The 27254-nt window shown below is 40.2% G+C and overlaps 1 protein-coding gene across 1 annotated transcript in view; it reads left to right on the top strand.

The window, feature by feature from the left end:
• The window catches only part of PLD5 (phospholipase D family member 5), a 173755-nt gene that overhangs the window by 95277 nt on the left and 51224 nt on the right, over positions 1-27254 (top strand). The window contains 2 exon segments of the mRNA XM_062573640.1: positions 7011-7179; positions 15402-15516. Coding sequence (XP_062429624.1) covers positions 7011-7179; positions 15402-15516 — 284 coding nt within the window.

A 27254-nucleotide genomic window follows, 5' to 3' on the forward strand; every position in this document is an offset into this window, starting at 1 on the left:
GGTGCCTAAGTGCAAAGAAAGGGCAACCATAGAAGGGGAAAACTAAGAGGCAGCTGCTAATTTTAAGTATCTGCTCTGGTGCCTAAGGCTGGAGTTTGGGGAACACTTGAGGTTGGCAGGTCTGTTTATGCCCACTGCTGTGCTACAGCCTCCTGCGGCAGCGCATGTTGAAGAGGATCAGGGAGCTCGTCTGGCTGATGGGGATCCACATATTCTGCTTTCTGGTTCACAGTGTAGCCATGCAAGTGCATGTTGGCTTGGGGAAAGCAGCAATGCAGTGCTGAACAAGGGTGTTCACTTTCATGGCAGAACCAGCTTTTATAGTGGTTACTGAGGAGGCAGTAAGGAATCCGTCATTCTCTACAAAATTAGAGAAAACTTTAGGCTATGGCCTTAGGCACCTGAGGTGCATGATGCCTAAGCTTGTTGCTAACTGCTCTGCTAACCTGAGATCTTGGACTCTCAACAACATTTGCAGAATATAGACCAGAGGTTGGCAGATGTGTCAAAGCTCTTACAGAAGGTGCCGGGCAACTCAACAGACTCCACTTTGTGTTTACTTTGGAAATCATCTGCCTCTCCTGCATTTATGATGTAAAATCCTGTGGCCCTGTTCTGTGTCAGGTCACCAAGATGGTCAATGTGACTGAGGAAGCACTGACTATGTGTGATGAAGAGTTGAAGTCCAGGACCAGTAAGTGCCTCCTTGGCACAAGGCAGCTCCCTTGCTGCAACCTTTTGTATTTCATTGTATGCTCCAACACAATAGTTGTGTAGCTTCATTTACATACACACTATCAAGTGTTAAACCCGTCCCCTTATATCCCAGTAGGTCCAGGAACAGGGAACTTAAGAAATCTGCATGAGACCATCTGTTCTACAATAAGTTTTTACCCTCTTACCCTCATAGCACTGGAACCGGTTGCCCAGAGAGGTTGTGGAGTCTCCTTCTCTGGAGATCTTCAAGGCCTACCTGGATGCAACCCTGTCTAACATGCTCTAGGTGACCCTGCTGAGTGGGGAGGTTGGACTAGATGATCTCCAGAGGTCCCATCCAACCTTACTGGTTCTATGATTCTATGATACCTGTGTCTGACTACCATTATCTTCCAAAATGATATCCAGGCAGGTTCTGAATATGAAAAAGATCACAAAATGAAAAATCTTCCTTCAGAACAGCCCCTGGTGCAAGACATTTGTAGAATTCTAGCAGTCTGATTTCTTGAAATAATAAATGTTAATGTGCTTATTGAGCTGTCTTTCCATTAAATGGATGGAATCATGTTGAAAACATGAATTTGTCAGGGAGATACTGGCAGCAGCTTTTTAGCTTAAACATCACACTGGTCTGTTCCATGTAATGCTCCAAAATGCTCAGATGCAGCTCTGTACCTGGTGCCCTATGCTCTGTGTCTGCAGAAGGATGCATTTAATATCAGAAATATGAATATATCTGCCTTTACTGAAGATCTAACTGAAAGTACCAACTTAAGCCAAGCATTCAGCTTCTCAGGATTTTGTCTCTGGAGATCAAAGTCTTCACGAATAAAATTCAAAAAGTCTACAAGCAAATATCTGCCAAGAGCTTTTGTAGCGTGCGTATATTCAGGCAGATGCATGTGTGTAAGCACACGTGCACGTGCCCCACTTATCAGATGAATTTCTCAATATTAGAGAACTGCTGTAGAGCTTATGATCTTCACAGTTAGGTGGTAATAATATAGCTTCTTTTGAGTACACAAACATTTGAGTTCTCTATCCATTTTAAATGAATCTTCTCTGTTCTCCATTTTTAACCACTGTGTTCTGCTATAAATTTACTTACGGGAGGGCATGGAAGTGGGGACATACTTAATTTAAAATTGAAATAAACAGAGTAAGTACATGTGATAACTAGCTGGTGTTGTAAGTTAGCTTTTTGGAAACATGAGATGTAATTAATTTGCATGGTCTCATACAAATATTGCATGTAATATACAATTTAACATTTCCTATATGGGATAGCATTTAATATCTAAAAACACTGCATATCTTTGTGTTCTGCAGTCTGATACCAAGTGGAAATATAGCACTTCATCTTGCAGAGTCCTACCACTTTCCCTAAGGGGAATATCCAAATGTAGCAGCAAGTTGTGCCATACTGCTTTTCTTAGGACACTTTTTCTGTGAACAAGGCAGAAAGAGTTTCTTCTGCATCTTTTTGAGATAGTGGTTACAGCCTGTCTATAAGGATATTTCTTAGTTCCTTCCAGAAACAAGAGCTAGAGCTGTGGCTCTGCTGAGGAGCTAAGGGAGAAGATGGGCTTGGCCAACATGACAGCTAATGAGCAGATTTGAGGGGAAAAAAGTAGTAGGACTGGTATGATGTAGGAGGAAGTGCTTGAAGGAGCATGGTGAATGCTTCAGTTAAAAGAAGTGCTTTGGAAAGGGTATAATAAAGGATGAGCTGGAACCTTGCGAGGAGTCGTGATCCTCCAGGGCACACTTTTACACCCAGGGCTTTTGGGTTAAGAAAGGTAAAGAGACTGCAAGAGGTTATCTTTAAATAGGACACTGGTTTAGGGGCAGAACTTATACGGAACCGTCCGTTCCTCAGTCTGAAATATAGCATCCTTATGACAAAGATATCCTTTGTTTATCTTTCATTTCTTTGTCTCATAAAAATTGTTGGAAAATTTTCATATCGTATTTCTTTCTCTAATGGTGAGTAAATTCAGATGTCATGTAGACATTAAAGTTCATTAGAACTGGATGTTCTCTAATATATGACTATAGATTGAGGCAAACCAGAGTGAATAATGTTCTTTGATTAATTGTTTTAGTATGGTATGAATATTTAACTATCAAAAGAACTTGCCTCGTATACTTCTGTAATTGTTCCTGCTGAACTTCTCGACGCAGGGCTGTAAATGTTTGCTGATAACCTTAAGATTATTGATTATTATTAAGATTATTGAAGGGATTATATATAGCATATGCCTATTTTCACTATCCTAGTCCTCTTTCTACTCTAATTAACCAAAATGCTAAATTAAGATTGTCTGTGTTTCCTTCAGAGGGAAAAAAAAAATGTGTGAGTTCAGAAACGAAGCTTCTAGCTTTTTGACAAAAGGACTGTCAAAGATGAAGGAGAATCCTTAGCCTGGGACAGAATTTGCTTGGAATTACTAAATGCAAGTCATGTAGCTGAGCTCAGAAAAGTCTTATTATTATTGAGGTCAAGGTCACTAGAAATTAAATACCATTATACTGCTTATCACATTTCTGTTCACTTAGAGGAGCTTGAATCTCAGTTGTGACCCTGGTCCACCTCTATAACTTTGCAGAAATCATTTAGCATTACTTTTAGGTTTCTACATCCGTGTGAGATGGGGCTGAGAATATTCCGCTATACAACTGAAGAGGCTGGCCTGTGCTGGCATTAATCAGATGAAATATCTAAAGCACCAGGAAGTCTGGGAAAGGGAGGACATCTCATTCGATAGGTGTAAGGTTATCTGCTAATGATTTTGAGCATGGAAAAAGTCAGTTTTAACCATCATGTTACATTTGTTCCATTTTACTTTGTTAATATGCCATTATTGAAGAACAGATTATGCAACCATGTCTGATCTTCCTTGAGGTCTGTGAGTGACCTTCTCTCTTCGAAGCTTTTGTTACACCAGTTTTTAGAAATGCACTCTGTGGTCATACTGGAACAAAAAGGAGAGCAAAGTTTAGCTTTTATTGATGGAATTTGGGCCTTTGCAGGCTCTTGCAAACCCAAACTTTTGTGCAAAAAGTTTAGCAAAACTTTTTAACTCATATTGGATTTTTGGTATTGTATTTGTAGTAGAGGAAAAACTATGAGGGCAAGAGCATTTAGTTTAGAAAGTTGGTGGTTAGGGGTTTTAACTTTTGAGCTTGGCTGAGCTTTTGAATGGGCAGAATAAGCTCATTATTAAAGGGACATGTGTGAACCCTGCAGACAACATTTTAACTAGTGCCCTAGCTAAATAGAATGTCTTTTGCCCTCTAATGGGCACAAAGTACTTAGTGTTGCTATCTGTTCTGAAGATCATTTTCACTACGTGGGGATGCATTCAGCTCCTGTTTTGTAGTCAAACCAAATTATAAAATGGCAGGAGCTGCACAGTCAAACCCATAATCGAGTTCTAATGCTGTGGCCTGCCAAGTGGTACACAGAGTGAAAAGTGGCTGCTGACCTCCTCCTGGTGATGAGCAAGTTGAGCCCAACAGAGGCTGAACGAGCCTCCTTACCAGGAGGCACCTTCTTCCTGACAAAGGCCCTTGCAACAGAGAGAGGAATTTTGTGGCACCTAGCAAAAATCTCCTGCTGCTTTTGTTGAATAGGTAAATGGTTTTAACCTGTGCAACAAAAGGAAAAAACTTTTTTTATGTGTATTTTGATGGTGTCTGTACCCCTTAATACGTCTGCAGAGCACTGAATCATGCCTGCAGCTTTTTCAGAATTACACTTTAAGATACAAGATTACAGTTTTACAGAGAGCGCAGACCTGAAAGAGAGGTTACTGTATGAATCTGCCTGGATGGCATTTTGTGGTCGAAGACAGTTGAGTTCTGCGTTCCCTTCAAGTGGGCTGGCCATGAGGCAGCTTTGCACGGCGAGCCGTGTGGTCATCATTGGCGTAGTGCTGTACTTTAACCCAGGTTGGGTGCTGCACAGTAAGCAGGACAGGTGGCTTCCAGTTCAGATCTGTCTTGCATCCACCTGCTTCTGGAGTCTGAGTATATAATGTATAGATATACTCTTCATTCCCCCCCTCTTTTGGGCATAAATAGCTCTAGAGAGCCAGTGCATCAGAAATAAGCAGATGTATAAGTGCTTGGCTGGATCAGGGCCCTAACCTCAGAAGTGATGTGTTAAACTTCTTGGGCTTGGAGATATTGGAGCTCTTTAAAACCAGCACAACCTACTCTAGTTGACTGCACTTGGATCAAGGGGCTTGGACTAGATGATCTCCATCAGTGCCTTCCAACCTCAGCTATTCTGCAGTTCAGTGACTGTGTTATCTTTTTGGCAAATTTTAGTGTGTCAAAGACAGAGATAGGAAGAGCAGAAGCAAAGTGTGTGCTTTCCAGTGAGCCAGTAGTTCAGTAAAGCCCATAGGAAATACTACTACGAACCACTGGGAGTGACCTCGAGGGATTCAATCTTCTCAGGTGTTTCTTGGGCTACTATATATCTATTGATATGTATTCACTCAGAAGATTGTGTATGTGAGGCGATATTCTAGTGTTGAGTTTCTGTCACATCTTTGGTTAAGGGAATGATGTATACTTTTAAATTATTGCTAAATCAGAACCATATTTGTCAGATTATTTGTGGAATAATGGTTTGACATGAAGAATGTCTTGGGAGAATATCCAGCCTAACTCCCTCTTGTATTGGCATATGATTGAGTGGGCAATGGAAGAGGCTCAGAAAGACCTGGATTCATTGCTTGTCTTTGCCGCTGTTTATGTCCTAGAACAAATTGCTTATTCTTCTGTGCTTTGGTTTGTCCTTATACAGACTGCTTATTCTTCTGTGCCTTGGTGTCTCGTTCTGTGTAGAGTAGGTGACCCTCCTTGTTGAATAGAACAACTGTGGGAACATGGAAATTACTATTTATATTGGGGCTTTTAGCAACATTAATTAATCAGAAAGAAACTAATTAAGCTTTCAAGAAGCCTGACTAAAGTTTTATTGGGTTCTGTAGCTGTATTAGATGCTGCAGAAATAAGTCTAAAACCTTGAGTGTTAGAATAAAATGATTTATTTAAAAAAATATGGCAGTCAGGGGAATAATAAGGGTGGTTAATTTTTAGAGCAGTAGTTACTTATGAGAAGTTTATGAATAAGGTAATTAAAATGCTTTAAAATAAAGTATACTTGAAGATATAAAATCAAGGGGTGTGTGTGTGTGTTTTAACATTTTACAATTTATTTATTTCATGGTATTATGACTCTGGCATTCTAATATAGAAGTCAGGTAAGTTTAATGTCTTTTCTAAATCTGATTTTATAAGTCACAGTAAATATGGAAGATGTTGGTGGCTTAAATTTAACTGTACTCTAACCAACATTTACAAGTTGTGTTTTTCACAAGTTGTGTGAAAATTTCATCTGTTTAGCTAAAAACAGAATTAGTAGACTTGAGATATATTTTTTTTAAGCTCCTCTACTGAGCAGTGAGAAGAACTTTACCCTGTTGCAATTCATGGAAATGAAGCAGTGGGGCAGTATGCTGAATGAACCACATGCTTTCCCTGAAGTAGAGGGGCATATTTTTGAACTGTCAGTTTACTGCCATGATCACTTACCTTCTTGGAGGCATGTGAATGTATGTTATTTGGATGTGTTTTGAATAGTATAGAATATAAGATTAAGGAGCTTTCCAAAAAGAACAGAAGATTAAAAAAAAAAAAAAAAAGGTAAAATCTTCCTCCTTTTCTTTACTCTGGATCCCACTCTGAGCCTTACGCAGGTGAACAGAAGCAGAGAAGTTAGGTACCTTACAGCACTTGGAAATGGAGAATTCATACATAAAGATGGCAACGTAATGAAACGTCAGCAGGGAGGAAAGACCTAAGAGAGTGGCAGGGAGTTCATGTTGTGCTGCGCTGCATGTGAGGTTGCTTAGAGAAAAAAGAGGAAAGAAATGCAAGGACGAGGGTGGCAAGAAAGAAGAGACTGTTTCATTTCCTCCCATCTTCACCTTAAGGACTGATCCCCACTTACTGTCTTATAAGAAGTAAGCTTTTCTATGTTAAAGCTAATGTTGTAGAGCTCCGAAAGTTTCATCAGTTTTGTTGCCGTTACAGCAGTTCATTTCCACATTTGGCAACTTCGGAGCGAATTGCAGGGTGACCGGATGTTGAGAGGCCTCTGGGAGCAGATTTTGAACCGCAGGCCCAAAAGCTAACGCTCTTTACAATTTGGGACATTTTCCCTGAAGAAAAGTGCTGCTGTTAAGTGGTTATTTTTTTTCCTTATCTATTCTCAGGGTTGCTCTTGTGGAAAATATTCCTGAAGGGATCAACTATTCAGACAGTGCACCATCCCATTTGTCTCTTTTCCAAGGCTGGATGAATTTGCTTAATATGGCTGAAAAGTCTGTTGACATAGTCTCTTCCCAGTGGGACCTCAATCACAGCCATCCATCAGCATGCCAGGTATGTTCTAGCCAAACAAAACGGGGGAACAATTTAACAATCTGGTTTGGGGATTTTTTTTTTGTTTTCTTTTTTTTTTTCTTTCGCTATTAATTCTATAGAGCTATAGCCCTTCCGCATAGCGGACCTATTTGTTTGGATAGTTTAAAAAAAAAAAATATATATATATATATCTATCTTATAAGGGTTTTCCTGCTAGTACAATAGTCCTCCAAAAGTCATGGCATGCTGGACTACAGAGCATACCAAACACATACCCATTTCACTGTCATCTCAACAAAGGAAGCATTGTGTAATCCTAGGGAGCTTGCAAAATTGTTTCTATATTAACATATCCATAGGTTGGGAATATCCGTAAATCTAAATATTTATTTTCTAATTTGTGCAACCAGTCAGGTAAAAAAAAAAAAAAAAGCATGTGGATTAATCCTGCACTTGAACAGATGGATAGAATTGCACTTACAAAGAATAACGTAATATCAGATGCTTTCTCATACCTCTTGTACCTTTTGAGAATGAACTTTTGTGGGGCCTCAAGACTTCAGCAGTTAAGTGCAATGGGAAAAAATTGAAAATCATTGCAAATGAGATAGGCATTCATTACAATAATGCTGTGGCAACTAATAATTTATTCTTGAAAGCAGTCCTGTTGGAAATGTGGTAAGGCCAGATTTTCACTTAGTATCACCCTGTCAAACTAAAGTATTGCAAAACGAACAGGCTGAGAGTATCTCTTCCTTTCCACTACATGGCTTCTTGACTGGAAAAGAAAGCAGTTTGGTTAATGTGAAATGGGTTAAAATGACAGTTAGGTAACTAAAGAATCTGCTATACTATACTGTGCCACAAACTTTTCACTTTCTTCTCTATTTCTGTTGATGCTGTGCAATAAAAATGCCTTCTGCTAGATGATAGACAGTGGCTGGTATTCTGAGCAACCAAAGATAGGACTTCAGACAGCCGATACTTTCAATCATGAAAGAGATTCTACTTTTTCCAAAAGAGGCTGTAGCCTAATTAAAGGGCGTACGTTCACTTTTCTTCAGAGTAAGTCTGCCGCCTTAAAATGTCCATTTAAATTGGTGAAAACCTGAGGTGAGCAGCCAAATAGAAAATGTAGTGTAAACCTTTTTTTTTTTTTTTTTAGAATGCTTATAAATATTGGAATATGGTTTATGAATAAATTTATTGAGTATCAAAATATTGAGATTTTTCACAATGTAATTATGTAGCTAAGTTTTATTTAAATTTATTGCCTAAGAAGTTTCAAATTCATGTACTGTCATTCAAGCAGATGAATTCAAAGAGATAGTGTCTTAGATGTTCCCAGGATGTGCATGAGTTAGTATGTGCATGAATCTTTTAAAAAATTTTCATCAGAAAAAATTCAACATGTCATTTGCTTCAAAACCAGCAGAGCCTAACAAATCCCAAACAGAGAACAAAAATAGCAAACTGGAAATTGGGATTTCAGTAGTTAAGCATCAAAGCCACTCACTGTACCACATTCTTATGCAAAGTAAGAACTTTAAGACGTTGTTGAATGAATGTTAGAGCAGGGAAAGGAAGAAGAAAAATTTAAGAAGAGGATTTGCTCCTTCATCCTCAAATGCAAAGTTTAAGATAGAAAAACGAAAAGTATTTTTCATAATATTCTACTCTGGTTATCTATTTCTGCCTGTCGGTAGTTTTACAAAAGTAAGTAATTACTTCTGTTAAAGGTCATTAATATGCTAGCCTTTCCTCAATTATACAGCAGTGTGGCCTGAGCAGCTGATAGATCTTTCTATCAAGCTTGTCTATTCATCCTAAAAAACTATACTGTTAATTGGCCAGTCTATTCATCAAAGAAATTGTCCAAGAGGCCGCGTTTCTTAGAAATCTCTGCCTCAGAGAATGTGTACGTAGCTTAGTGTACAAAAGAGAGGGGAGAAAACTTGCATAGTTGCATCAGTTTTCTCTGTTTCCATCTTCAGAAATCAAGGTTCCTTGTAAAATGAAAGATAAATTTGCCCACAGATAGCAGTGGTATTATGGAAGATGAGGGGGAGAGATGCAAAAATTTAGGTACTATGATGCATAATGAGTAAGTTCTACTTGCTCCTTGCATGATGCTTGTTTTATCAGAAACACAAGGATAATTTTACATATGGACCAACGTCCTGCTGTATAACTAGCAATGTCCATTTCGTGAATGGTGAAGGCACACTGCAAAGGAAATATCTTGAGAAGAGCACTTCAGCAGGCATGGATTTTTGAAGGAGAATAGCTGAGTAGGTTAGATTGCTTTTTCTTAATTTGTTACACGGTTTAATTACATTTTTTCATGTGTGTGTATATATAAGTATATACACACATATATACATATGTATACAATACATATATATGTAAACTATGTTGTGTTGTTTTTATATGTCTATGTGTGTGTATGTATGGATCTTTTTTCCTTGTGTGTATATAAATCTCTGGAAGTTGCTGCTGGATTTTTCTTCATTTTTGTTTGTGGCAAGATAATCTAGCCTCCTTGACAGATGCCTCTCCGTGTGTTGTTGTTATAAATCAAAACAAATAGTAATTTCTGACGGAGCTGTCCAGGTCACAACTGCAATGCTCAGGGGTCCGAGTTCATAAGGCTTCCTGAACTGGGTCTTCAGATGGAAGCACGCGATGCTGTCGTGTTTCGTGCTGGCACCGTCTGCCTGCCTTCCGCAGCTCAGGAGGCCAAATGAACGTGTATTCCTGTGGTGAAACACCGGATAGGTTTCTGCACCCATGCTTTTCTCGTTTTTCAGCACCTTTGGGTTGTCAGCTGTGTGCATTTTCAAGACAGCAGGGTAGATGTCTTTGGGTCATACCACGGGTTTGGAGATGTTTGCAGAATGTGAGTATGTGAATCTGTCTGTGACAACCTGATGTTTGCAGATATCAGAGGACAACGGGAAGAAAATTTTTTGAATATAGCTTATAATTCACTTGCAGGGAAGGGTGAGGTGAACCTGAGGGTAACGCCAGTTTCATGATTTTTCACAATTGATTTCCTTTAGCTCATCTCATCCTACTCCCTGGATTAGTTAGGGAGAATATTGATCCTGTGTTTGCCAATCAAGATACATGATAATTTGGTAACAGCTGGGGTAGCTTAAAACCTGTATTCACAAGCAGTCATTGCCTTCATGACATTAGATAGTTCCAACAAGCCCTTCCTCAAAAATTTCATTTTAAGTTTAAGAAGTAAGAATTAATCCCATCATGATTTACTGGTATTGCAGTGGACATGGCACAGTTCTCCCTGGATATGGGTATTTGGATGGCCATAGAGATAGTCAGAGGGTAGGTCTGGCTGCATCTTTGCAATGAGCACACAAAAAGTAGGCGCTCTGACCTTGTCTCTCTCTGCCTACCTATGGGGCGGCTCCCAAATGGCTGCATGGGAGAAGCCTCCCAGTGCACCTCAGACGTCTCCGGGGAGCGAGCTGTCCGGTCTTGTAACGCAATCTCTGAAGGGGAGAGTCGTGCGCCGCCCTCAGACGCAGCACCAGGGGATCTTAGGTGGTTTGTGTGGAAGAACAAATGTTAGCGCCAGGGTTCAGGTGCCCTTCTTTGAAAACTATTTAAAAATGCAAATAAGGACAAGGAAGGCAAGAACATCTTCCAATCTAACAGCTTAAAGCAGAAATCAGCTACAAAGACTGTAGTTTATTCTCTTTTCTGTAAGCTCATCCTTGTGCAAATACCTCTCTTCAAGTGGTGGCATTTTCCAGAGGCAGCTGGTACAGAACAAGATGTAGAAAACAAAAATAAAAAAAAAAAAAGAGAGAGATATTTTTAACAGTAGAAGGCATTTTTTTTAACTCTGAAATTCCAGAAACTGACATTCACTCCCTTTTCATTAGACGATCGGCTAGAAGAATGGGAGGAGAGCAGTTGAGTTTCTCTCTTCTGCATTAAATGGCAAAGCTAAATTTAGGATTTATTGATTTATTTGCTATTGGTTTCTGCCAGGATTTTGTGATTTGTAGTGACGTTTTAAAGATGCACCCAAAGACTTGACAATAGGACAATTTTTTAAAATATTAGTAGAATTATATAGAATAAATTTAGAAGAAAATTCTGGAAGCTTTTCCTTTCCACAGAAATAAAACTGGTAAACATTGGCTAAACCTTAGGAATCTGAGTTCATGAATGGCACGATAATTCAGTTTTAGAGTACTTCTTCAATAAACAGAGCATTTTCGTGTTCATACCTCCTCTATTTTTAAAGAGGAGCACATCCTGGTAAAGAGCAGACAAGGGAAATCAGCCAGGCTAGAATCAGTCTGCCTGGTGAGCGTTAAGAAATTGTTTTTGGGGACAGTTTCAGACCTTTTTGGTGGTAATAACTTTTTTTTTTTTTTTTTTTTTAATGCACCAGTTTGCTGCGGCATGTGAAGTTGGGATTGATGTTTCAGGTGTATGGTAATTTAAAAAGAAAGTTAGCAAGAGAATGGCAGTATTAGTCATTTTGTATATCTGCTTTACACCTTACTTTGTTATTTTCGGTAGGCTTTTTTGAAACAGCCCTGCAAATAGTGCAGGAGAGTGTTTTATCAGGGCCGGCAGATTTCTTGGTGGTATTGCTCGCTAACGTGCGGAGATGGTGTAAGGCGGTGTGCTGCAGTCTCGCGGGGCCGAGCGCCGTCGCGCCGCGTCCCCGCGTCTTGCGAAAGCGGCATGCTCTCAATGACGGCGCGAGGCGTCGTGGTCGGCAGGCGCGTTTCAAATGTGCTGACAGCAGCGACAAAACTCTTCAGACCTTCTCCCCGGTCTCTTCCCCCCAACCCCCTCCATAGAACAAATGGGTAAAGTTGCAAGTAAACATGTCAAAGTACAGAAACTGAGCCTCAGATTAATATTAATGAGGAAGAAGGCACAGAGTGAAGGAAGAATTCCTAATAACTTACTTCACTATCGTGCATACAGATTTTTTTTAAAGCAGAAATTAAATATTCTTCATAGCTGTTTGGAAGCATGATGAGATCTCGACTGGCTGCTAAGGGATCGTGCAGTTTGAGGTAGGAAAGAGGGAATTCTTTACAGTTCTGGCACTGGGTGGTGTTTTTTTTTGTATACCGGTGTAAACACACCTTCGTAGTGAGTGGACTCCTGCTCTTAACCTGCTACGTTTACGATTCCGTAACCATCACTACTTTTGGATGCTTTAGATGTCTCCTCAATCTGAGGTTTCACCATTTGCGAATGCAGGTAGCACGTTTGGGCACAGAAGGCTATTCGTGTGTGCCCTCCTTCTGATGTGCCTGATAGGAAAAGAGATGAGATGGATTTTCCAAAAAGATGTCTTGATAGGAACACAAGGCCCCTCTCCAAATGGTCTACTGACCCATAAGATGGACTATGCAGCTGGCAGTATGGCCTGAAAGAGACAGCCAGGTGGCCCATGAACCATGCTGTGGTGGGCACATCAGGGTCTACTAAGATTAGATAAAACTCAGGAAACGTTGCCTTGTTCTTTCTTTCTCCAAACTAGAATCAGTACGGAAAGTCCAAGCTTGTTCAGGAAGAGATGCTAGTAGAATTTTCATACCAAAGCTGTGGTAAATCATACACAAATATGATCTCATGCAGGTAGGGGTGGCAATAATGTCCAAAAATAATTACTTTGGAGAAAACTGTAAAGAGCCATCCTCTGAAACAAATTTGTTTTATCAGCTTTGGATACTCCCTTTCTAAGCATTTATTTAGTAGACCAGTTAATGTATTAGGATTTAATTGATATTAATTATTCAAATCATTTTCCATCAAATTTATGAACGCTTTTTCCATGTTTATTTTTGTATGCTGCAGCTTTCTGTTATGTTTCTACTCAAAACTAGTTTTAACAAATAACCCAAGCGAAACCAGTGTGCGTCTGTTTTTTTTTTTTTTTACTTAGTAAATTAAATTGACACATAGAACCTTTCTGAGTTGCAGTTTGATATACATATATATATATATATGTATGTATGCATGTATGTGTGTTTGTAGTGGATTATTGCATGAAAGCCTATTAGTCCCTAATTTTCCCTGCTTACATTTCCGTGGAGATGAAACTAATGCAGCTCAGCAGCTGGTGGCCTCTCCAGCAGGACCCCGGGTGGATGGTTGCCTGAGATCCAGCACCTCAGGAGCCTGTAGTCAGCTCCGAGGCGAAAGAGGAGAGCTGAGGGGTGGTGAAGGGCTGGGCTGACCACGCAGTGGGTGAGCACAGTGACTGCGGGTCTCGGGCTCAGCTGGAGACCACCATGATCGATCAGCAGGATGACCCCATTCGAGGGCACCCAGAGGGCTGCAGGAGTTATTTGGGGGTGGGTGGGTGGACTTTTGCACGGCACGGGACAAAGGGGGCAGCCCCCGTAGTGATCGCCTCTTGCTTTTGCTATGGCAGAAATTTGTTGGCTATGAAGTTCCCGTGAACCCTGGGATGAGGCAGGAGCTACGTTGCGGGTTTGAGCCCGCAAGCAGTCGTACATACATAAGCAAAACGTAAACAGTAATTCTGCGTTTGCATTGCCACCTCCAGCTGCGGTGTCGTTCAGGGAAGGCTGGCTTTGAGAAGCCCGCGCAATTTTTTTATTTTACCACCTAGATTTGAATGCTGGGAAGCAAATCTTAAAGAACGGGTCTGCCCTGCGTGTGGGTGAAGAGCTGCTCTCTGCGCCTGCCGTCACCGAGAGGGGCAGCGGGGGTTTCCAGAGCAGCCAGGGGCAAACACCAGGGTAGCTTTCCAGGGGCCGCCGCGCCGGTGTGCGGCGCGGGAGCTGGCTGCTGCTGGGGCGTTCGCTGGTCCGTGCGGCGTAAGCGCCTCCTTGGATTAGAGCTATACTTAAGCCTCAGAAAGCAACACCGAAAGCAGAAGTTTACACCTGCCTTAGAGGCAAGTTACACGGTCCCTCGTTGCTTTCGGGTCGGCCGTTTTCGTAGCAGAGCGCCAGCCGTGCAGGGCTTTTCCCGTGCCAGTTTGTGCGGGGAACTGTCTACCCTGGTCCTGTGGAAAACTTTATTTTCTCCCTGCTTGTGTTTTGAAGGTTATGCATCTATTGCTTTTTTTGTTTGTTTGTTTTCAGCTTTTCGTGCTAGGTTTTACCCTGAGGCCAGCGTCGCGTGGAAGGTAAAGAGGGGTGTGTGAACAGGGCAGAGCCTTGGTCAGCTGCTTAAAGCCCGAGTTGTTGGGTGTTCTGGCACCAGTCGTGACTGGTGGCTGCTGGGGCACGCCGGAGCATCAGGAGGGAGACGGCCACCAGCTCCCTGGGGTAGTCACGCAACGTGGCAGTAGTATGCCAGGTACTTACGCTTGGCATCGTGTAGTTAGATACCGCTGATTAAACATTGTATTTGACTTAAAATACTATGTTGAGTCTAAAAAGTCAAAACCTGTTATGCAATCAGCAGGCCTATTTCTTTTTGTTTCCTGGATATGGAAAAGTGAGACCTAATGTTAAATTTTATTCTTCTCGCGTTTAGCTCAGTTGGTTAGAGCGTGGTGCTGCTAATGCCATGGTCGTGGGTTCAATCCCTGTACGGGGCTATGCTGAGGGTTGGACTAGATGATCTCCAGAGGTCCCTTCCAACCTTACCAATTTTATGAAACAAATGCCTCAACTGATCTGTGATTTAACGTGCATCTTGTTCGGTATAAGAGTCCCTTTCCTGTTGCGTGTTAGCGTTAGGGCATAAATCATAAAGTTGTAAGCGGGTAGAAGGAAAAAGCATATGACATGCATGTAAATTATAATTCTTCCTGGCATAGCTTTCTATCAGACAGCATCAGGAAGATGAGCATGTGATGACTTGAGAAGTTCTTGCGCTTGCAAAAAACACTCTATACAAAACAAATACAACAAAGTCTTTCTCCTTATGCTTTTTGTCTTGATTTAAAAAATGTATTTATTCAAAAGAAAGCGTAAAAAATATGTGTATGCAGCATAATGAAGTGCACACTTCGTTCTCTGTGTCATCCGTCATGAATGGTGTTGCACAGTCTGAGAAGATCTGGCTTTTCTTTCTCCAAGAAACATTGTTTGTTCGAGTTGCTAACCTTTAGGTTAGATTTCATCACATTTAGGAACCCACTTACTTAGCTGTTGCTATGTATGTCTCTGTTTTAACATGCTTGTTTAGTTTGTTGATATGCTGTTTGAACAGTTGTGTGTCTTACAAACTCTGCTTTCCTTTAATGTTCTTCCCAGGGCCAACGTCTTTTTGAAAAATTGCTAGAACTGGCATCCCGAAATATTGAGATAAAGTTAGTGAGTGATATACTGCCCGTGGAATCAAAGGTATTAAACGACTTGAAAACAAAGGGTAAGACCAAGGTCTTTACGTTGTTATGCCGTTGACTGCTGTATTACCTTCCCCTTGCTTAAAATGCAGCTCAGGTGATGTGTAAAACACAGACTGTTGGTTTAGTAGTGCTGCCATGTAATTCTTCAAATTTCTTTGGCTCAAAATTTTCAAGCCATCTGGCTTTTACTGTAGCTGGAGTAGATGCTGGCAGCTTATGAGTGGTATAAAGGTGGTGCAGCGATTTGGTGTTTAAACCCATTAGAGTTGTGCTAACCTAATAGACTGCTATTATGCCTTCTGACAAGACAGTTTCCTCTTCTGAGGAATTTCAAAATAAAATAATAAGGCGATGTGTCAATGGTGCAGATGATGAAGCACTGGAAAAACTGACTGAGTTTTCAGTGCTATGTGTATTTCTCAGGTTCCTGCCAATGTCTGTGCTTTTCCAACCCTTGTTTTGAAGTTTAAAATCCCTGACTAGAGAGAGGTTACTCGCTGACTCCATGTGACTAAACTGGCTTTACATAAAGATGTTTCTAAAACAACAAAGAGAATTCAAGAATTGTTAAAAGAAGTTAATCTCTTAAGTTTTGATAATCTTACATGTCTTCTGAAAAATAATAATGCTTTCTCTATATAATATAGTAAAAGTGTGATTTTTAAGAGTAGCATGCATTTTTAGATGACACAACTTGTATATTTTGGTGGCATTCATGTCTGACATACATTAATCTGGATCACAACTGCAACTTGAAAAAATTAATGAAGCAAAGCAGTTGCTTTAGCAACTAATATATAGCAATATCTTAATATAGCATGTCTGTTCACAGTAAGAAAAAAACCTTTCTCTAACAACAAAAAAATCTTTATTTGATTAAATTCCTTGTACTCTGCTGACTAGGTAAGTAAAGAAAATTATTGATGGAGGTCCTGATCTGTTAAATAAATCATCTTTTGATCAAGACTGCCTTGTTATTACAGTGTAATAGCTACTGAAATCTTGTCACTTCATGATGCTGACTGTTCCAGGACTTTAATTATTTCTGTTACCTATCCAAAAGTCCTTTTGGTTCTTTGATAACCAGTGACATTATATCAGCTTTGTATATCATCTATAAAATAAGGCATTATCTTCTGAAGTGTTGAAAAGGAAATGTATATTTTACTGTCAATGTCAACGAAGCTGTCTTTGAGAGAGTGGTTTCTTCTCCCAATTCATAGAATTGTGATTCTAATGCCCTAAATTCCCCCCAGTCAGACGAGGTTAGAGGCAGGGTCTGTGCATTTATATTCGTGTACCTGGCAATAGATGTTTTTGTCTGTCATTTATTAAGAACGCCGAATATCAGAAAATACACACTTCCAAAAAAGATGAGTAAAAATCCATAGCTAGAAAAGGAAACTGTATTTGCCATTAATGCTTCTATCAGTTTCTGGTGGAGTTAATCAGATTTGTGAGCTTTATTTTAACTAATAAACAAAATATAAGACTTCTACAATTGTGTTAGTTTCGTTTTTCCTTGTGTTCTATTCAGATTTCTGAAAAAGGAAATTTTATAGTATTCAAATGAAGAGATCAATATATGAAGAGATCAATATGTTCTGAGGTACAAAGAATTCCAGACTGTCATATTTGTCTAGTAATTTTGTGAGTTTTGCTTCCGTTCTCTTCGATTTTTGTAATTGTAGGTATCGTTCTGTACTTTGTCTTTTTTCAAAGATTAATACTAAAACTTGGATTTCTCATCAGGAAGGATATTTTTCTAATTCTGTATTTTGGTTTGTTTATTTTTATAAATTTTGATATTTTTATTAGAATATCTTGATTATGATGTGGCTGATTTCCAGCTCTGTTGCCAAGGCTTTTGCCTGTATTAGTTTTTTTTTTGTTGTTGTTGTTGTTGTTGTTGTTTTATCTCCAGGAAAGCTAGGTAAATATTTACTTTTGCATTTCTGAAAAGAGAGGTTAGTTTTAACATGCCATTTTCAATTAGAATATCAGATATAATCATCTGAGTTTTATGCTGAAATGAGTGGACCTTGTATGAATAGCTAATTCATGATTTGTCTCACACTGTGTGTCCTGCTTATGTCAAGTAAAAGTGAACATGGTAAGCTAGCTTTAGGAAAAAAAAAAAAAAAAAAACAAAAAGCCTACCTCAATTTCCATTAGTTCAATAATGATAAAAAAAATGCAGTAAAAGGATAACATATCTGTATTAGACTTTTTTCCATATCTCCTAGAGAAAAAGTTTTTGTTACTTACTACTGTTGTCTTAGGTTATGACAGACATTTCAATATCCTTGGCTATGCTACCGAGCAAGAACTGTCTACTAAAATTATTAGTCACTTTTCTTGTGAGGCTTGGGCCAGCTGCATCCTTAGAAATCAGTTAAATTGATTATTGAAACAGAACTGTGCATCTTCTTTTGGACCTGTATGTTCGAAACGATAACTAATATATGTATTTTTTTTTTTGGCCTGAAACTGGTCAAATGCATCTGAGGAACTATACTACATGAGCCTTTTTAATAAAAAATGTTCCTCTTGTGGGAAAGAAAGCAGTAAATATATCAGAAGCTCGCTCAAGATAGGGAACCAGAATATGTTTCACTAAATGGACCCAAACTCCCACTTGTGGTGTCGGCTTGAATTAGGCGGATGAGGGCCAAGCGTTACTCTGTAGTTCACCAGCTACTGAACGGAGCTGACTGCTCCTAAGCAGCGTTGATTCTTGGAGCCGGAGCCACGGCCAGCAGCGCGGAGAGAGAGCGCGTAGCTCGCGGGGCTCTGGGAGTTTCTCGTGCTCCTGGGTCTGCGTTCACTGTGCTGGGTAAACGTCAGCCCAGCCTCTTCCTTCCAAAGTGGGTGACTTACAAGAGCCAGTCTGTCTCCAGGTGAGGGGCTGTCCTAGCAGACTCAAGAGATGGTGGCTCGTGCACGGAGGAGAGGGAAGAGCCTTGCTTTCCTTGCACCCGCGTGCCGTGTGGGCTGCTTCCTGGCCTCGGGGTGAAGCATAATTCAGGTGTCAGCCCCAGGTTGTATGTATTGATGCGCTGCCTGGGACCTTGTGAGGCTGCTGCAGTCGGGGTTTCCCACACAACTCCTGCAGCTCCACAGCCCACGGGTACCTACCTCACCCTGCACCTTCAGGTGCTGCATCTTCCCTTTGAAGTAGTCCAGGCAAAAGTCTCAGTCCAGACACTGTGGCATGGGCTATATGTGGTTGCTTGAAGCAGTAACTAAACTTGGTCATCTGTAAGGTCTCCACCAGTGTTTTTGTGTACTAGGAACCGCAATCCGTAGCAGCACAGCTATGTCTCAGCACAGATGTTGAAGAGTACTTGTGCCAGCCAGATTATACTAGCACATATTTCATTTTTCTAGAGACATATGCCTGGAGCCCCCTTGCCTCTTCTCCCTAGTTTTGAACTGCTATAGAAAGCAGCTTTCATAAAACTTTTCTAACTCAGAGGTGTATCCTGCAGTGCTCCCTACACATTCCTCCTGCTCTCCATTGATTAACAGGAGGAGAAAGTTGACATCTCGTTTCAGATTTGAGCAAAGGATAAAGCACAATTTATGTGGATAGGAGTACAGAAGTGAACTGACAGAGGCTAAAATAAAAGGGATAATTAATTTACAGATGCAGCGTTAGTACAAATATTTGAACTAGCTGCGAACCTACAGGTTGCTCAGGCACTTCTTAAGCCAGTTTTGTCATGTCTTTGCCATCCTGACTTACTTGAGCTAGCTGTAAAGCAGGATAGCTTGATTACTGAAGTCTAGTGACTGCAGCAGGGAACATGATTTATTGTTCTGAGACACAGTGCACCTAGTGCTGTCGTGATGACAGGAGCCTCTGGGTGCTATGATAATGTACGTTTGCTAATAATTGTTGCACTGTGGAGTATCTGTGATTATTTAGTTGCAAAACTAAGCATTCTGAAATTAGGAAATGATAGCCCCGAAATGTGTATTTACGACCCAGTCTTTGATTACATTATCAGATGCTATATTTTGCGTAGAATGGCTGACGGCTGCTTGCTGTAACCTTAGCACATCAGTTAATTGCAAGTTTTTCTCCGTTGTATTGAACAAGAACACAATCAAACATTTAATGCCTAAGGCAGATGGTGCTCATTCAGGGGATATTATTTCTGTGGGTAATGGGTTCTATCTATTCGTATCTTTATATTTAATGTATGTCTGCAGGCTTTCTTTCCTGCACATCCACCAGATCCTGCACTGAATGCAGAAAGATTAATTTCCTCATAGGCTTTTTCCATGGTGCTTCTCACTGTGGTATCTGAGTGCTCTGTAAATACAGTATTAATGAATTTCTCTTTACGGCATCACTGTTAGGTGAGGTGGGTTGCTGTTTCTGTTTCTCAGGGATGACTAGCAATTATTAAAGCCAGCACAGGCACCAGAAACCACACTGGAGCATTTGTTTTACTAATGTATATTTGTAAGTAAAAAAAAAAAATAACCCCATGTGTGTTCCCCATCTAATGTCAAAGTTACTAGTAAATGAGCTGTGACTGTGATGCTATTTCGGTAAGACCTTTTGTAATATCCGATCCTCAGGTGAAGTCTTGCTTCTCTTTTGGTAATATTAAAGCTATATTTCACTTTTTGCACAGCATGCGCACACACATGTGCAAATACATGTATATGCCTGTCGTGTGAAGCATAGGTCTGTAGGCAGAATGAGGCTTGCTAGGTAAACAACATCATCTCGTTTCTTCTTGTGCTGTGACAGTAGCTTATTAATGCTTGTTTTCAAGGTTATTGTTTTAGCCTTTCCTCAGCTGTGGTTCAGGCTACTAGATTGAAATATTTCTTGCAATCCTCCCACTCCTTGCACATAATTATGTACCAGTCTTTGTTCCACGCTAACATTTGAATACTATTGTCTCCAATTAGCAGGTTGTTGTATCATTTGTTACGTGTACAGAATCTAAATTCTGTGCTAATTATGATCTTATTTTAGGCAACAGTGAATGTTAATGCTCTTTAAGACATGCCAGTGGATTTCCTTTCTTCAGTTTGCATTGCTTCATTCCCTTTCTGTTTGCCTTTTTTTTTTTTTTTTTTTGCACTCCCTTTTCATGAATCATTTTTCATGTATTTGCATGGAGTGTTTTCGTTTTGTTGGTTCTGGCTGAGGCAGATATGAAAAGAGGAGTCTGTCCATGTCACAAATGTGAATTAAAAAAAAAAAAAAGAAAAAAAGAAAAAAAAAAAAGTCTTCCTCAACATGCATCTACTAGCTGTTGAATGTTAGTGATGAACCTGAAGAATGATATGTTGTCTCTGTGCTAAGGCAGGATCTAATTATTAAATCATATGTGCAACTGTTACTCATCTGAGCAATTCAGCTGCACTCATACGCACTTGCCCAGGATTACAGTCTATCTTAAATAGATGAAACTGTGACAGAAAAACTGGAAAGTTGTAATGTTGAGGGGAGACAGAGAAATGGAAAGAAAGTCGAGCTCTGTGAGCTTTGGGGGCTTTTATTTATGCACTTTGGATTGCAAACACTAACAGATACTATTCCATGACAAATTAAATCAGTCTATATATGGGCAGCTGCCTGATCCCAGCCTCCTCCCTGCCCTCCACCATATGTTGACCCTGCCTTCTCCCTTGCACCAGTGATCATGTGGTGAAACCATGCAGGAGGCTGATTTGGCTACAGGCTGCTTTTTTTGGCTGGATTAACTGTTGTTTGCATTAGATCTCTGCATTACTCAGTGTATGAACTCACAACCCTAAATGCTGAGTGCAACATGAAGATAGGAAATATGTAGCTAGGTTGGCAAGGGAGGCAGGACCGCTGAAATCTCGTTTAGATTGGTTTAAGCTGTTGTAGTACAAAAAGCTTCACAGTTCATGTAAAGCACAGGGATTTTTAGTGTATTTGGGTTTCTTCCTTTGGTTTTAATGAAATCGCTACTTAATGGACAGCAATTGCGAATATGAATGGATACATCAGATGAAATGTGTTTAGAAAAGTCCCATATTCCATCTGCTTCTGTTGGCACACTTACAGTGCGATGACAGCTGTATAAGCTGCCAAGCTTGTTCTTACCTGTGGCCACAATCACCTTTCCTCTGTCTCGTTGTTTGGGGTGCAGGCAGACAAACTTCATACTTCTAGCATACTGCAGAATAACTGATAACCTCATGTTATGTTATAGGAAAAATTGGAGAACATCTGAGATCAGTCCAGTTTCCCTGGGCTGTGATTTAAGCGTGTGATGTAGGGCTGGTGTGTGCCGCAAACATGGATGGGGAGTCAGTAGGATCTTTTGTAATATCCAGTCCTAGGTTAAAGTCTTGCTTCTCTTTAGGTAATGTTAAAGCTATATTTCACGTTTTTCACATGTGCACATACTGTGTCTATATATATATGTCTGTCTTATGAAAGGGAAGTTTGGCCTGCAGGTAGAATTTGGCTCATTATGTAAACAAACATCTTTATTCTTTGTGTACTGCGACAAGTAGCTTATTAATGTTTGTTTTCAAGGTTACTGTTTTAGCCTTTGCTCAGCTGTTGTTCAGTTGACTATACTGAAACGTTTCTTATAATCTTCCCACTCCTTGTGCGTAATTATGTACCATAATTACAGATGTGGCATGGGATATGATGTAGGGGAAGGGTCTAGATTGGTTTCAAAGCTGTTTTCAGTAGTTCCACGATGATTTGAAAAGAGAACCTAAACTTCTGTATTTATATTTAAGTAAGCCTTTATTTTCTTTTCATGTGAAGATAATGCTGGGAATTGATATAAAAACACTGCAAAGACTAAGGGGATAAGATTCTCCATTCATGCAATGGAAAGCTGGAATCCCGAAGCTGGGTCTTCACGGGGTTTCTGTATGTCCAGATGGCTAGCTTGTTCACAGCAAATTGAATACATGGCAGAAAGGGATCCTATTGTCCATCTCAAGAATCCTTTGAGCAGCCTTCCACTGAATTGTCTGATAAAGAGCCAAAATAGATTACAATAGAAGATTGAAGAGAATACAGGAGAAAATTGTTTTATCTATCTACCAAAAAAAAAAAAAAAAAAAAAAAAAAAAAAAAAAAAAAAGGTGAAGAACTTCTTTTTTCTTTCCAATATCTCTTCTGGCTTCTGGCTAAATGATGAAAGAGCAAAAGGTATTTTCGGTTTGTTTTATTTTTTCCTTCTGTAAAATTCTTGCTTGTGAATATTTCTAAGATACATACGCTCCCTGATGTGGCTTAAAGAACTTTAATCAAAACAGTTAAACTGGCATAACTGAGAGGTGGTGCATTATGATATGAAGATTGGGATGATGGAAGGGAAGGATACAAAACTACTTTAAGCTAATAGTTGGAGTTTACACCAAAGAGTTTGTTCAATTGAAATCACAACATTGGGAGGGGGAGGAGGAGCATTCTTGCAATATGTCATGCAGCATTTAATTTCCCTGCAGTGACACTTTGATTTGTGGCACAAGAAATCGTTTCCAAAGCAGGGAGAAGGAGGAGGAAGAGAGGGAAATCACACGTGGATGGCTGATAACACAAGACAAGGTGTATCAAGAACAGCATTGCCACATTGGCAATGATCTGATTGTTTCTGCTGGTTGTTTTATCTCATTGTTATGCCCTGACATGTGTCTTGCATATGTGGAACCGGTATGGGGAGAGGTGTGCACTGAACTCTGAAGTTGCCCTTGTTGTACAGTTGCAACTAAACAGCTTGTGTAGTACCGCTGAAATAATAACTCCTGATGGGTAGTAACATCTAACGGATGCTTCGTGAGAGTGTGAAGAGTGCTCTTGAGAGCTAAGTTCAGTTGATGGTTATATATAAAGCATCAAATGGAGTTTTAACTCCATTGCCGCCTTGGTCAGTCTTTCCTGTGCCAGATGCTGTAAGAAAGGTGTTGGAGCTGGGATAAACTCCCACTCATAAAAATCATCTGTACTAAAAATAGATTCATCTTTTCACTTGAAAAATGTCCTCTTGAAAGAAGCAGGTAATTAAGATCCAAGTTTCTTAGAGTTAAACAAAAGGGGAAAGAGAATTAGAGGGAGTGGGGATCCCTTCCTCTGTTCTCTTGGAGTTTTCAAATTTTGAGTGTTGACATTTTCTAAAACTCTACTTTACCTGTACCTTAAAATATAAGAGTATTCAAAAGACATCGAATGAAAATTGCACTGGCAAAGCCTTTGGCATTCTATTTGAAGTTCATTTTTATATTTTGATTTACTGTGAATCAGGCCTTGTTCTTTTTTTATTATTATTTCATATACTTGGATACCCACAGTAGAGTAGATGCATGCTTTGATTTAAATTTTATTAGTTGCTGCTGGAGATTGTTTCCTGATATTTTCTCAACAACTTTCAGCTTGTGACAAGCAATCTCAGAGCCAAATCCAAGATAAAAGACCTCATTATGTTTTTTGCACTTCTGCACCTGCATAATAACTTTGTCGGAGTTTTGTGTAGCAAGAAATACAGAGCAAAATTTACAAAACTGTTTGCCTCCTTCCTTAAAGGAAGGAAATGGTTACTGGTTTCACATGGGAGCTTTAAATATTCAGGTACCTCCCTAACCTGCCAACAGCACTGACATATTGAAACTCCTGCTTGTTTGTTTTAGGGAAACGCTTCTGTGTTTAAGAACCCAAACACCCTTGTGCCTTAGTTTATGTGACCGAACATGCACGCATCCACTAAAATCTTGATATCAAGGAAATGTTCAGCATTGGTTTTATGCCTAAGTCCCATGAGGACTTACAAGCAATATTTTCTCACTTGTTTCAGTTAGGGAGCTGGGTTCTGTAGCGTAAGGCAGGCCATGTCCAACCTTATATAACATAGCAGAAAGGAGAGGGTAGGTAGAATTTTTATATAACGTCTCAGAATATAACTTTTTATATCTGTTTATATATTGCTTTATATAACATGCACAGAATATCTTTGACATACATAACATCTGTGGGAGTTGCAAAGATCTGGGTTCAGTATCCTTCTCTGTGATGGTTTTTAAACTCTTGACTTGGAGGAGAGCAGACCCACCTTACCAGGCACTGCAGGCTCTGACAGAAACCGGATTGTTTAAGCTAGTATTGAAGACGTTAAACCTGGTAAGGTAGAGCTGGGAACTGCTGCTAGAGAGTATTCTGTAGCGGGACTCCCTCAATGCCTCCTATTTGCTCTCTTCCAGTTTACGGACATTTTTGTAATCTCTACCTCTATTCAAGGGTGACTGCATAGCAGTCATCTAATCATTTCAGATGGAAGAAGCCTGGCTCCAATCTTTGTTCTGCTTCTGCTCCTTCTGCTTCACCCAGACATAATTTGAAAGGAGTATCTTATCCTTATTAGTAAAAGAATTATTTTAAGCTTTTAGCTGCAGGACAGGATTTTGAAATTTCATTGAAGAATAGTTCCCTCTGTGCAACTTGTAATGAAGGCTTGGACATACTGCATCTTTGGCATTTCCTACTACCTAGTTTAGAAGTCTTGTAGTTCAAAGAATTAAACTGCTGATGGTTCAATTTTTCCTGTAAGTTGTATAGGAACTGAAGACCAAATTTGGGAATAGAATTTCCACTAGACAGAAAAACATCCTCAAATTAGGCTCATTTGTGGTCAGATTGCGAAGTGAAGCAACTTATTTTCTCTTGCGAGCCTGAAACTCACTGACTTTGAAGAAGATTTCAGTATGGCTTGCCTTACAGACTTCTCTAGCATTAGAGAATTAGCAGTATAAAACTGGCATCCATAGCCAATTGAGCAAAAAAACAAAAACCCCTCTACAATTGTAATTCTAATGACAGACAGATCCTTGGATTATACCGCCTTGTTTTGCCAAGAGGGAGATGAGAAAAGTTCATTTAAGCCAAGAACGGTTTGTGTCCGCAGTAGCCAAATATGCAGGTGATAAATTCTAGTTCTAAATTCTACAGCATCTACGTCTGTAGACTTTATTTTCATACCTCTGCATCGGGTGGGGGTGACACTGTTCCCAAGGGCAGTACCTCCCCATTGGTAATGTGTACTTTTGCATAGTGAAATATCAATCTTACGCTTTCCAATATCTGTAGCCACCAATTCAAACAAATGTAGATATATAATATTACATTTTCGCTTCATGAATTAAGGTTAGATGTACTGTAAAGCTCTCTTAAGACATTAGGTGTTTAGCGGAAGCAATATCATATTTCTTCTACTTTGAGATCTATTTGAAAGCATCTTGCAGAGTAGATTGGTCTGCTTTTTGCTACGTATTTACAGTCTGCAAATTTCTTTGCACTTGGATCTGTTACTAATGCATATGTATTCATGGATTTGTCAAGAATGGGCACGCTTGTGTTTTGTAAGTTCCAGGACAGCTGTGAAGGTTCATAATCCAGCCATCCTTTCAACAGCCAAATTGCTTTTGTCTAGTAATAACTAGTCAGGTCCAACTGAGTTCACACCTCAGGGATGATCTCCAAAATCATGCTTGACAGATAACATGCTGGAACGGATTATTTTTGTATGGCGGTTGTTGGTTTGAGTCATTAACACTTTTTATCACAGAAGAACCAATAAGGGATGGTGTTAGCAGAAATCAATTGTTAATGTTTTTACAATGTATGGTTAGCTCTATGTAAGTTGCTGGAAGAGCTAGTGAGAGCTGCCAGGACTGTCTGAGCTTGGAAAACATCTATTGGGTAGACATACTGATGGAGTATGAGCTAGATAAATGGACAGTGAGGTGGGCTGAAAACTGGCTGAACTTCCAGGCTGAGGGTTGTGACTAGCAGCCAAAGTACTGCTGGAGGCCAGTCATTAGAGGGGTTCTCCAAGGGGTCAATACTGGGTCTAATATTGTTTAACATCCTCGTTAATGGTTTGGATAATGGGACTGAATGCACCCTCACAAGTCTGCAGACGATACAAAACTGGGAGGAGCAGCTGATAACACCAGTGCTTGTGCTGTTATTCAGTGAGTCCTCAACAGGCTGGAGAGATAGGCAGAGAGGAACCTCATGAAGTTCAACAAATGGGAGTGCAGAGTCCTGTACCTGGGGAGGAATAACACCTTGCACCAGTATGGTTGGGGGCTGACCTGCTGGAAAGCAGCTCTGTAGAGAGGGACCTTGGGATCCTGGCAGACACCAAATTGAAAATGAGCACCTGTGGCCAAGAAGGCAAATGGTATCCTGGGCTGCACTAGGAAGAAAGCGGCCAGCAGGTCAAGGGAGGTTATCCTTCCCCTTTACTCAGCACTAGTTGAGGCCACATCCGGAGTGCTGGTCCAGCTGTGGGCTCTTCAATGCAAGAAAGACATGCACTTTACTGGAGCGAGTCCAATGAAGGGCCACAAAGATGATGAAGGGACTGGAGCATCTGTCGTATGAGGAAAGGCCGAGAGAGCTGGGACTCTTCAGTCTGGAGGAGAGAAGCTCAGGGGAATCTGATCAGTGTTGATAAATGTCTAGTGGGAGAGTATAAGAAGGACAGCCACAAGCTTGTCTCAGTGGTGCCCACTGACAAGACAAGAGGCAACGGACACAAGCTGAAATATGGGAAATTGTCTGAATGTAAGAAAACACTTCACTGTGAGGATATTTGAATGCTGGAACAGGTTACCCAGAGAGGTTGTGTATCCTTGGAGATGCACAAAACCTGACTGGACACAGTCCTGGGCAACCTGCTGGGGGTGACCCTGCTTGAGCAGGGGGGTTGGACCAGATCCAGGGATCTCTTCCAAC

This window comes from Rhea pennata, chromosome 3 (genome assembly GCF_028389875.1).
Source record: "Rhea pennata isolate bPtePen1 chromosome 3, bPtePen1.pri, whole genome shotgun sequence".
Classification (NCBI taxonomy): Eukaryota; Metazoa; Chordata; class Aves; order Rheiformes; family Rheidae; genus Rhea; species Rhea pennata.